Source organism: Symphalangus syndactylus, chromosome 19, assembly GCF_028878055.3.
Source record: "Symphalangus syndactylus isolate Jambi chromosome 19, NHGRI_mSymSyn1-v2.1_pri, whole genome shotgun sequence".
In the NCBI taxonomy this organism is placed as follows: domain Eukaryota; kingdom Metazoa; phylum Chordata; class Mammalia; order Primates; family Hylobatidae; genus Symphalangus; species Symphalangus syndactylus.
This window is the reverse complement of record NC_072434.2, coordinates 68,724,516-68,737,660: the sequence shown is the minus strand read 5'-3', so window position 1 is coordinate 68,737,660 and position 13,145 is coordinate 68,724,516. Positions and strand designations below refer to the sequence as shown.

The 13,145-nt window shown below is 45.7% G+C and overlaps 1 protein-coding gene across 1 annotated transcript in view; it reads left to right on the top strand.

Moving 5' to 3' along the window:
• The first annotated feature begins 6,038 nt into the window (after positions 1-6,038).
• Positions 6,039-13,145, top strand: part of LOC129458277 (calpain-8-like) — a 58,881-nt gene continuing 51,774 nt past the window's right edge. Inside the window, exon 1 of the mRNA XM_055233988.1 lies at positions 6,039-6,275. Within this exon, the coding sequence (XP_055089963.1) occupies positions 6,039-6,275 (237 nt within the window). The remainder of the gene's footprint in view (positions 6,276-13,145) is intronic.

Below are 13,145 nucleotides of genomic sequence, written 5' to 3'. Positions count from 1 at the left end.
AGGAGTGAGTGATCTAGATCTCATTCTAGATAATTAATATTCTCTTGGCACTGTGTGCAGAGCTGTTCCTTCTTGCCATTTTCTTGCTGTTCCCCTTGCCTCCAATGCCCTTTTTACACTGCCTTCTTTCAAAATCCTCATCATCCTTCGAGCACCTTATCCTACAGATCTAACTGGAAGGCCACCTCCTCCATGAAGCCTTCCTTATCACTCATCATCCTCAGAATCAACCACTTTTTCTTTGAGCATTGCCTGGTCTTTCCATTGCATGGAAGTTCTTTGTGGGCAGGCATGGTGTCTATTTGTCTTTTGGTTTTTTCTTTTCTTTTTTATTTTTCTCGAGACAAGGTCTTGCTCTGTCACCTAGGCTGGAGTGCAGTGGCGCAATCTCAGCTCTCTGAAACCTCCACCTCCTGGGTTCAAGCGATTCTCCTGCCTCAGCCTCTTGAGTAGCTGGTATTACAGGTGCCTGCCACCAAGCCTGGCTCATTTTTTGAATTTTTTTATAGAGATGGGGTTTCACCACGTTGCTCAGGCTGGTCTGGAACTCCTGGGCTCAAGTCATCTGCCTGCCTTGTCCTCCCAAAGTGCTGGGATTACAGGCCTGAGCAAATGCATCTGGCCTCTATTTGTCCTTTTATCCTCCTACCAGCATCGACCCCTGCCCAGTGGAGTGTTGGCACAGAGATGGCTTGCAGATGGAGGGCTGAGTGAATCATTGGATTTCTTCCTTTTAGGCATCACGTCTCACAGCCTACTGCCCAGATCGGGTCTCCCTGTTGGTGTGTGTGGGTAGCGTGCCTTAAAAAGAGCATGGGAATTAAAATCAGAAGACTTGGGCTCAAGTTTGCTACTTGAATGACCTTGGGGTAGCCTGACAATATGATCTTTCTTACAGACTTGTCGTGAATCTCTAGGCAGCCATGGCAGGAAAGTGCTATGTAGACCTTACATTCTATTCAAATGTGAATTTTTGCAGCATTACTTAGTCATACCAGGTCAACAGGATCTGTAGCCCTCTAGGGGGCAGTCTCAGCTGGCCTCCCAACTGGCCTTGACTGAGCCCTTTCCTGCCAGGATGAAGGCCTGAGGTGTGACCCCTAAGATGCCATGAGCGATCCTGCAGACCTGGAAAGAGAATGAGCCCACACATCTCAACTCATCCAGCCTTCTGGTTAGGTAGGGTTTGCTCTTACAGCTCTAGAACTGTTTGCATGTGCTGGGCACTTGATATCCTGGGCAGATGGGAAGCCAGTCTCTTCCTTAGAGACCACCTACCAATGCTTGTATCATAGCCAGCCTTCCCCTCTGTAATACCTTTTTTTTCTCCTTTTCAATGTTAAAATTGAGATATAACTCACATAACATAAACATCGCCAAAGTGTACATTTAAAGTGTGATATTTATTTATTTATTTGAGACAGGTCTCACTTGCTCGTCCAGATGAGATTACAGTGGTACAGTCATCGCTCACGGCAGCCTCAACCTCCTGGGCTCAAGCGATGCTCCCAGCTCAGCTTGACAAAGTGCTGGGATTGCAGGTGTAAGCCACTGTGCCTGGCCTAAAGTGTGATTTTTAGTTGTGCAACCATCACCACCATCTCATTCCGTAATAGTTTCATCACCCCAAAAATGAAACCTTGTAACTATTAGAGTCAGCCCCACTTCCCAATCCCTGGCAGCCATGACTCTGCTTTCTTTCCCTGTGGCTTTGCAATTCTAGGCATTTCATAAAACTGGAATCATACAATGTATGGCCTTTTGTCATTAGCTTCTTTTACTTTGCATGTCTCTAAGGTCCATCTATGTTGTAGCATGTAACAGTATTTCGCTCCTTTTATGGACTCCTTTTATGGCTGAATAATATTCCATCATATGCATATACCACATTTTGTTTATCCATTTGTCCATTGATGGGTGTTTAGGTTGTTTCCACTTTTTGGCTATTATGAATAATGCTCCTATGGGCATTTATATACACGTTTTTGTGTAGACATATGTTTTCAATTCTCTTTCAATTCTTAAAGTGGGATGTTACCCAGAGTTACTGTGTAATTCTATGCTTAGCATTTTGAGGAACTGCTGGACTGCTTTCCAAAACAGCTGCACCATTTTACATTCCCACCAGCCATGTATGAGAACTCTGTAATCCTCTTGACACTGGATTCAACCCCTGCTTGCCTTAGCATTCTGAAACTGTCAGGCCCAGGAGAGAGAATTCGGCGGTTAGCTTGTGCCCATCTTTTCCCTGAAGTTATAGTTACGCAAGACAACAAGCTTTGCAAACTTTAATCATCTGAAAAGAACACTTGGACCCCTGGGTGCAACCAGGGTGATTTATCTTCCTTTCTAAGGGGATAATACAGCCTTGATCCTTTTGACTGAGAGGAGCCCTGTATAGATACAGCTCAGCATCCCCACTTGGCTGGTGTGCACAGAGAAGAGGCAGCATTCACCTGAGCTGTTTGCTGAGAAGAGTTCTTATTAAGGAGGTGCTGCCAGGCGTGTGTCAGGTGTGTCTGCACACCCTCATCAGCCTCTTAGTGGATCCTCAGGCTGCCTGGCAAGGAGCTGGCACTGGTTCCTGTGGTGCCTGGGGTGTGAGGCTGGAGAGACATCTGTCCAGGTGGACAGAGACAGTGGGTGCAGGCTGCTTCCTCCTGGGTACCTGGCTGGAGAACACGTAGACGTTTGCTGTCTGCTCATGAGGCTCTGGGGGAGCAGAGACTTCTCAACTCCACTTGTTCTTTTCGTGCCTGGATACACGAAGGCTCTATTTTCAGTGGCTCAGACCTGCCAGCCTCGATGAGGAAGGGCTTGTTTGCACAGCATCTGGATGTGGGAGCGAGGTAATTCAGGCAGGTGGGGTAGGAAGGAGATTGCTAACCTCGAAAGAGTTCCCTTGTGCAGAAGGAAAATTACCAGCTGTGCTTACTCTGCTATTGGATGGAGGAAGGGCTTGTTCATTTTAGTCAGTCTAAGAGGAATGTTTCTGGGAGGTGTAGGGGAGAAAGAGGCAAGAAAAACAATCCCATAAGATCCTTGATAATGAACTAATGACCCTGCCGGAAGGTGTCAGGTCCATTATACTTGGTGCACGTTTATCCACAGCACATCTCCTACCTGTAGCTGTATATTCATGCAACAAATATTTATTGAGTCCCTACTATGTTCCAGGAGCTTTCTAGGGTTCAGGAATACAACAATGAATAAAACAAACAGGGCTAATTGTCCTCGTGGAGATCAGAGCCTTGGGGTGGAGAGGCATTAATTAAATGATTGCAGGAATTGGTGCGGGGCAGGGTCTTGCAGGTTGCTATGAGAGCGTATAAGAGGGGAAAATGGCTTAGTATGATTGTGGAGTTGTCCAGAAAACCTTTCCTGGGGCACCCAGGTCTACTGGATGAACAGGGCTGGGGTGGGGAGAAGAACATTTCAGGTGGAGGGCACAGCAGGTGTCAAGCCCTGAAGCGGGACAGAACACGACATTCCAGGAATGGAAAGAAAGCCAGGAGGGGAGGATGGAGCAGGAGGAAAGGTAGGCAGGGCCAGCTGCTCAAGGTCTAATGGGCTGTGCAAAACCCCCCTTACTCTTCTCCCAGGAGTGGTGGGCAGCCATTGGGGGTTTTAAGCTTGGCAGTGACACGGCCAAGATTTGCAGTGACCATTCTGTGTTGACTGAATGGAGTTGTGGTTCTGTTTTTAGGGGTGGTTGGGGCCACCCAAGTGAGACAGGGTCAACTGTGTGGGCTGGTGAAAATGTAACTGTGAACACTAGATGAGCTTAATAGTGGGAAGATGTGGAATCAAGGGGAAAGTGATGGTGAGGGAAGGAAGACGGGGTCCCCAAGAGGGCATGGACCACAGTTTTTCTGAGGCTAGCTTTAGCCTCTGAAGGCCATTTTGGCCTTGAATTTCTTTTTCTTTATTTCTTTGTTTTTTTTTTCAGACAGGGTTTCATCACTCTGTCACCCAGGCTGGAGTGAGTGACTCACTGCAGCCTTGACCTGACCTCCTGGGCTCAAGCAATCCTCCTACCTCAGCCTCTTGAGTAGCTGGGACTACAGGCATGCACCACCATGCCCAGCTAATTTTTTCATTTTTTTTTTTTTTTTTTTAGAGACTGGGTCTTGTTATGTTGCCCAGGCTGGTCTTGAACTCCTGGGCTCAGGCGATCCTCCTGCCTCAGCCTCCCAAAGTGCTGAGATTACAGATCTGAACCACCATGCTTGGCCTGGCCTTGAGTTTCTGATGAAACCTGGGAAACCGTATGTTTTTCTGAACACCTGGGAACAACCCTTCTTTCTACTTGCTCAGACCTACCCACCTAGCTAAGTGCTTAACACATGGACTATCACTGGCTTAGGTCAGAGTTGGAGGCCTCAGAGGTCGGCTGGTCCAGAGCTTCTCAGAGGGCATTCCTGGATCCTTGTATTAGCATCATCTCTGGGGTACTGGTTTAAAAACTGCAGATTCCTGGGTCTTACTTCAGATCTCCTGAATTAGAACTCTTTTTTGGGAGGGAAGGGGGTGGAGGATTTGTGGTAGCACCTATTAGGGAATCAGCATTTTGAGCGAGTGCTCCGGGGGATTCTTCTTCACACTGTATTTGTTTCCTGTGTCTTCTGTAACAAATGACCACAAATGTGGTGGCTTAGAACAACATACATGTATTCTCTCACTGTTCTGGAGGCCAGAAGTCCCAAGGCTGTGAAGTCGAGGTGTCGGCAGGCCCACACCCCTCCAGCGGCTCTAGGGGAGAATCCATTCTTGCCCCTTCCAGCTCCTGTGGCTGCTGGTGTTCCCTGGAGTGGGGCAGGATCTCGCTAACCTCTGCCTTCCTCATCTCATCACCTCTCCTTTTTGTCTATTGTCAAATCTTCCTCTGCCTCCCTCTTATGAGGACACTTGTGTATTTAGGGTCAGGATAATCTTCCCATCTCGAGATCCTTAACTTAGTCATAGCAGCAAAAACACTTTTCCCAGATAAGGGACTATTTACAGGTTCTCAAGATGAGGACCTGGTATCCTTGGGGGACCATTTTCTAGTGTGCCACAAACACTGAAATTCAAAAAGCACTGGTGTGGTTGACATCCTTTGGGTAGACCAGATGTAGGAAACTGGAGCCAAGAGAGAAGTGACTAATCCAATGTCAGCTTGTAACTCAGTTCTGGGATTAGAATCAAGGCTCCTGATTCCAAGGCCTTTCTGGGAATCCTGGCTTCAAGGAATAGTGATACCTGACATTCACTGAATGTTACTTCCATACTGTTCTAAGCAGATGACATGTACTATCTCATCACTCTTCCGAACAACCCTTTGAGGTAGGCTCTCCTATGACCTTCCAGTTTACAGATAAAAAAACTTAGGAGAAAAGAGGTTAAATAACTTGCCCAACCTGACAGAGCAAATTACTGGGGGAGCTGGGATAGAAACAGAGGCAGTCAGAGGCCAAAGCCTTCACTCACAGGTGGAACCTCCTCCAGTCAGGCTTATTCCAAATCTGGCCTGTGAATCACCACTTTCTGATATTTTTTGCCTTCCTAAGAAATACACACCCAAACTTTTGTGGCAGGAAAGGAGGCCCCTGTAACTACTTGCCTTCTTCCTGCTCAGAGCATGCCTCCAATTCTTTGATGAATATTTGCTTCAAGCTGCACAATAAGCCTTCTCATCTCAGTCAATGGGCTTGATGCAAGGCAAGCAGGTCTGGCAAAGAGGTGTGTGGAGGGAATGCTGAGGTGGGGTCAAGATCCTAATGGATTTCTTAGGCTAATGGCCTGGGATGGGCCCTGGAAGGTTCCCAGACCCCAAATTATTTGCAAAAGGCAGAAGAAGAAGGTGGGGCAGATTGGCCTGGACCTTGGGTACATATTTGTCCCTGGCCATGACTCACTTCCTTCTGGAACAGGGCCTCAGGTGAAATGTTTGTCTGCTCCACCTCCCTTAGTGCCTTATAGCTCCCCTCCCAGTGGAGCAGGTGTCTGAGAGTACAGTGCAGCCCTGCCCTTCTGTCCACCTTACAGAGCCCACGGCCATGGCAGCCCAGGCAGCTCGTGTATCTAGGCAGCGGGCAGCCACTCAAGGTCTTGGCTCCAACCAAAATGCTTTGAAGTACTTGGGCCAGGATTTCAAGACCCTGAGGCAACAGTGCTTGGACTCAGGGGTCCTATTTAAGGACCCCGAGTTCCCAGCATGTCCATCAGCTTTGGGTTACAAGGATCTTGGACCAGGCTCTCCACAAACTCAAGGCATCATCTGGAAGCGGCCCACGGTAAGGAAGCCTCAGTTATCAGTTAACCTTTGCTTAGTTTTTCTCCTTTCTTTGAAATCCTTAGAGACTTTACCTCCTTAACCACATAGCCCGTTCTTCCCCAAACTGTGTCTTCACCTGTCCTCGTGGTCTGTGGAAATGCGGTAATCGTAGACTGGATGTGCTGATTTGTGGCTGTCAACGGAGGAAGTAAAATTCAGAGCATGAGGCAGTGGAACCTGAGTAATGTGGAAGGTGCAATTGAAGGACTCCTATTTGGAGTTTTCAAGTGCGTGTTGAGTAAATAAATGTGTGTCAGAATTTAACCTCTCCATCCCTAATCATCAGTGAAAAATTATCACACAGCTGCTTTTGGGCAGGCTCATGCTCACATACCACAAGGGTACATTAGAGAATGCAGACTCATCCTCTAAGATCTTACAGGTTATTGAATAGACTCCTGAATCAGTAAAGATTCTGATCCTATCTCTATGAGGAACATGCATTGAATGCTGAGAAAATTAGCCTGTTCCTAAATGCTTCATTATTATTTTTTCCTCTCAAGAGGCCTTTCAGGGATTTGCAAAGAGATTGGGGTACCCAGAAATGTGGTGCATTGTAAGTTCATTTGTTGCATTTACTCATTTATTTTTAAATTGTGGTATGATACACATAACATAAAATTTACCATCTTAACCACTTCTAAGTGCACAGTTCAGTGGCATTAAGTACATTCCCATTGCTATGCAACCATCACCACCCTCCATCACCAGAATTTTTTTTATCTTGCAAAACAGAAACTAAATACACATTTAAAAACTCCCTGTTCATTCTTCCCCCAATTTCTTTTCTTTTTTCTTTTTCTTTTCTTTTCTTTTTTTTTTTTTTGAGATGGAGTCTCTCTCTGTTGCCCAGGCTGGAGTGCCGTGGTGCGATCTCGGCTCCCTGCAACCTCTGCCTTCCGAGTTCAAGCAATTCTCCTGTCTCAGCCTCCCTAGTAGCTGGGATTACAGGCACCCACCATCAAACCTGGCTAATTTTTTGTATTTTTAGTAGAGATGGGGTGTTGCCATATTGGCCAAGATGGTCTGGAACTCCTGACCTCAAGTGATCTGCCCACTTCGGCCTCCCAAAGTGCTGGGATTACAGGTGTGAGCCACTGCGCCTGGCCCTTCCCCCCAATTTCTGACAACCACTGTTCTACTTTCTGTCTCTTTGAATTTGACTATGCTGGGTACCTCATATAAGTGGAATTAAACAGTATTTGTCCTTTTGTGACTGGCATAACTCACTTAGCATAATATCCTGAAGATTCATCCGTGTTGTGGCATACGTCAGAATTTCCTTCCTTTTGAAGGTTGAATAGTATTCTGTGGTGTGTATAGACCACATTTTGTTTATTCATTCATCCATTGTTGGTCTTGGGTTGCTTCCACCTTTTGGTTATCGTGAATCATGCTGCTACAAACGTGGGTATACAAACTTCTCTTTGAGACCCTGCTTCCAGTTCTTTTTGTTATATACCTAAAAGATATGACCCATGACTGGATCATGTTGTTCAAGTCTTTGAGGAACTGCTGTACTGTTTTATATAGTGGTTGCACCGTTTTGCATTCCCACCAGCAGTGCACAGGGTTCCTATTTCTCCACATCCTTGCCAGTGTTTGTTATTTTCTTTCTTTCTTTTTTTTTTTTTTTGAGATGGAGTTTCACTCTTATCACCCAGGCTGGAGTACAATGGCGTGATCTTGGCTCACTGCAACCTCTGCCCCTCGGGTTCAAGTGATTCTCCTGCCTCAGACTCCCAAGTAGCTGGGATTACAGGCACTCGTAACAATGCCCAACAAATTTTTATATTTTTAGTAGAGACAGGGTTTTGCCATGTTGGCCAGGCTGGTCTTGAACTCCTGACCTCAGGTGATCTGCCCTCCTTGGCCTCCCAAAGTGCTAGGATTACAGGTGTGAGCCACTGCACCCAGCCATTTTCTGTTTTTTGATAGTAGCCATTCTAATGGGTGAGGTGACATCTCATTGTGGTTTTGATTTGCGTTTCCCCAAAGATCAGTGATGCTGAGCATCTTTTCATGTGCTTATTGACCATTTGTAGATCATCTTTGGAGAAATATTTATCCAAGTTCTTTGCCTTTTTTTATTTTTATTTTTATTATTTTTTTAAAGACTGGGTCTCACTCTGTTGCCTAGGCTGGACTGCAGTGGCGTGATCTTGGCTCACTGCAACCTCTGTCTCCCAGATTCAAGTGAATCTCGTGTCCCAGCCTCCCAAGTAGCTGTGACCACAGGCTCCTGCCACCACGTCCGGCTAAGTTTTTGTATTTTTAGTAGAGATTGGGTTTTGCCATGTTGGCCAGGCTGGTCTCAAACTCCTGGTCTCAAGTGATCCACCTGCCTTGGCCTCCCAAAATGTTGGGATTACAGGTGTGAGCTACTGCGCCCAGCCCCTTTGCCCATTTTTAATTATGTCGTTTGCTTTTTTATTTCATTGCTGCTTTTGAGGGTGATTTTGTACTTCTTCAGTGTTGGGGGCTTTAAGTCCGCTGCCTAAATGTGACTCATATGATCCTGGTTCCCACATAGACGTTAATTTCTACCGGCCTTTGGGGGAAAGCAGATGAGATGGGCTGAACATATATGTACGCGTGTTTTTGTCCTCTCAATAATAAAATAAAGCTCGATACTTAGATGTTTTCTGAAATCATGCCATTTGACATCCTGCCCCTGCTGGGTGTTTCTGCCTATTCATAAGCAATTGAGCAAAGATTTGCTTGGGCTCTTGTCCCAAGGGTTTCAGGACAAGTTTGCCCAGAGGAAGGGCTCAAGGTCAAGCATGGGTTCTCAGGATGAACTTTTGGTTATTCACAATCCTGAGACAATTTAGGGTTGGGCAAGAACAATCCTACTGCAAACAGCATGGTTGGCTATGCGAGATCGGGGTGGGGATGTTCTTAGCCGGTAGATTTTTGCCTCCTTATTTTCTGGCTTCCCCTCTGTGCTTGGTCAATGCCCAGCCCAGGTCCTGTGGTTTGAGGGATGCCCAGCATGAGTGCGCCCTGGTGCAGCGCAGTCAATGATATTCTTCCCTGAAGTGTCCACTTTTTGGCAATTAAGTGGTTTATTGATTTTAAGGAGAAATACAGCAAGACAGCAATGAGGTGATGTCAGCTGCATAGTAAGGACCCAATTTAAGAGAAATGCCAAGGGGATGAATTGTTGGGAGGTTAGGATAAGGATGAGGGTGACAGGCCTCAGCTTAGAGCTTCCATTCTTTCTTCAGCTGCTACATCTGGAGTGAATCTGGAGTTTTCAGTTTAGCCATGATTTATTGCTTGCTGGTTGTGTTCAGGTGCTGGAGAGGAGTCTTTGTGGAGATTTGGCTCATCAGGGAGGGACATACTGACAAGTGGACAGCTGGCAGGCCGCAGAGTGGTTGAGAGCATGAGCTCGTGCGTCAGGTAGATCAGGTTTCTGGTCCCCTCTGGCCATTTGCTGGCTGGGGAACCATGGAGAAGTTACTAACCACTCCAAGACTCAGTTTTCTCATCCATAAAATGGGGATAATAATATTACCCACTTCATTGTTTTTTGGGAGGCTTGGGTTATTGGGAGGCTTGAATGAGGAAATCTAGCTATTATTACAAGACAGAATGTCCAGAGGGTGAAATAAATAGAAATATGAACACAATGTATGGGAGTTCAGGGGAAAAAGCAGTTAAATTTGACAGTGAAATTGGGGCAGGTTAATTACCGGAGACATTTGAGTTGGGATTGTTGGTGGAAGAGAATCGGGAGAGAGACTGAAGAGAAGGCGCAGGTGTGGGCAGAGGTACTGGGTTGTGGCAGTGCATTGGGAGCATGTGTATTCAGAGGAAGGTGGGAGTCCATTGTGATGGGAGGAGAGTGATAATCACTCACTGTGGGAAACTGACAGACAAAGCTGGAAACATCCAGTGGGACCAGATCACAGAGGGACGGAGGTGCTGGGTCAACCAATGTGGCTATACTTGAAGATGATGATGATGAAGATGGCAGCATCTCTGGGGCTTCTAAAAACCAGAGCTCCTAAAGTGCAAACCAAAGCTATCAGACATGGTTAACGCTGTAGGAGAGCAGTGTGGCCAAGCAGCCATCATCACTGAGACAGTGTGGGTTTCAGTCACTTTCTGCCTTGGATTCTTGACTGATACCTGTATTTCCTTAGGCCTGGTCATCAGAGCTGATCCTAGGTTACAGTAATTGGTATTTATGGAGTGTTTTGAGATCCTCGCTTGAGTAATAGAAAACAGTGTTACTAAAAAGACACGATTGTTATTAGGAAAGATAAAGAAAGGGTTTTAAGTGTGGGCAGATGGGAGGCTGCCTCTTCACAGAATTCTGCCTCTTTAAAACCTCTCTGACTGCCAATTACTTTGTATCTCTGATCTGTGCTTCAACAGGAACTTAGTGATGGAGAGAAGACTTGGGGTAAGTTCTTTGGGCATCGTAGTGAGATGGAATCTCCTTGCAAAGCTGGGGACTTTCTTTTTGAGACAGAATTTCACTCTGTCACCCAGGCTGTAGTGCGGTGGCGCTATCTTGGCTCACTGCAACCTCTGCCTCCTGGTTTCAAACAATTCTTATGCCTCAGCCTCCTAGGTAGCTGGGATTACAGGTGCACACCACCATGCCTGGCTAGTTTTTGCATTTTTATTTGTAAAGATGGGATTTCACCATGTTGGCCGGGCTGGTCTCAAACTCCTGACCTCAAGTGATCAGCCCACCTTGGCCTCCCTAAGTGCTGGGATTACAGACGTGAGCCACCATGCCCAGCCCAAAGCTGGGGACTTTCTGTGGTCCCTGAAAGATTCATGCAACATATTAGTCATGGCATTTCTTGGTGTGTGTATGTGTTTTTCTGGGGTGGGGGCATTTTTGAATTATACTGAGTACCACGTAGTAAAATAGACATTCCATCTACCTACAAACTACTTAGCACCATTCTGTATATTTCACTTTCAATTATCTGTAGCCTTTGCCAATGACTCTGTCTTCCAACCCAAACTCAACATTTTAGCAGAACTTGGGAGGCCTATTAGATACGAATCTAATGAAATTCTATCTCATGAGCAATGTGACACAGGTAATAGAAGATACAGCTCAGGGAGTTATTTTGGAAGCATCAGCATATTCTGCAGTTAATAGTTGAAGCCATGGGGTTGAATGATGTCACTGAGAGAGAATACTTAGGGGTGTTACTGATATGAAATGGGATAATCTCAGAGGGTTGAGGACCAAGGGCCAGGGGTTCCTTGATACTTAGGGGTAAGCACAGTAGAGGAATGCATGAAGGAGACTGAGGAGAAATGCTCAAAAAGGCGAGGAGAAAATCAAGCATGAGTAAGGGCATGGAAGTCAAGGGAGCAGAGCTTTCCGAGAGGGAATACCAATGGTACCAAATGCAAAGAGAAGTTAGTTATTATTGGTGACATGGGTGAGAGGAGTTTTATGAAGCTATGGATGTAGAAGTCAGATTTCAGTAGATTGATGGATGAATGGAGGATGAAGAACAGGAATCTATTTATCTATTTATTTATTTTTTGAGACAGAGTCTCACTCTGTTGCCCAGGCTAAAGTGCAGTGGCGCAATCTCGGCTCACTGCAACCTCTGCCTCCTGGGTTCAAGTGATTCTCTTGCTTCAGCCTCCTGAGTAGCTGGGACTACAGGCGCCCACAACCACGCCTGGCTAATTTTTGTATTTTTAGTAGAGACAGGGTTTTGCCCTGTTGGCCAGGCTGGTCTCGAACTCCTGACCTCAGGTGATTCACCCGCTTTGGCCTCTCAAAGTGCTGGGATTACAGGTGTGAGCCACCATGCCCAGCCAAGAACCTATTTTAAGAGAGTTTTTAAGAAAAGAGATTCTTCCAAACCCCTATTGAGTGTGCTGTCTTTTCTTTCCTCTTAACGATACAACCTTTTCCTTCTTTTTTTTTTAAACATTTAAATTAAATTTTTTTTTCTCTTTCTTTTTACTTATTACTCTTTCAGATCTCTCTGCCTTTTATTTGCCAAGAAATGACTGCCTGGAGACTGGGAGCTCTTGAGGACGGGGGGTGAACATTTGCAGCTGCACACTTTTAGAACACCCAGATTGGCTGGTGCCACTTTTCTCTTTAAGTTGCCGCCAGAGATTGCAAAGGCTGAAAGCCAATGAATAAACAAAAAACTAAAGGTCCATCACTAGAGAACATTTATTTACAAATAGATAAATAGCAACAAAATAAACGAGCTAAATAACTTGTGGTACTTTTAATGAAGTTATAAAGCTCTCTATGTCCTAAGACATATGTACAAGACATATGTGATAAAAATGTGTGTATGTGGCTGGCTGCGGTGGCTCACGGCTATAATTCCAGCACTTTGGGAGGCCGAGGCGGGTGGATCACGAGGTCAGGAGATGGAGACCATCCTGGTTAACATGGTGAAACCCCGTCTCTACTAAAACTACAAAAAATTAGCCGGGCATGGTGGCGGGTGCCTGTGGTCCCAGCTACTCGGGAGGCTGAGGCAGGAGAATGGCGTGAACCCGGGAGGCAGAGCTTGCAGTGAGCCGAGATCGCGCCACTGCACTCTGGCCTGGGCGAAAGAGTGAGACTCCATCTCAAAAAAAATAAAAATAAAAAAATAAAAATAAAAAAGTGTGTATGTATATAAATGTGCTTTTATATCAGAAGACAGTTTCTGGAGGGACACTTAAGAAATGTTACCAGTGTGGACTCTGAGGCGGAAGGGATTTTGTGTTTTACACCATTATTTACTGTTGGTTTTTTCTCATGTTCATGTATTAGTTTTTCAATGAAAAACAGGTAAATAAATTTTTGTTGTTGTTGTTGTTTTTG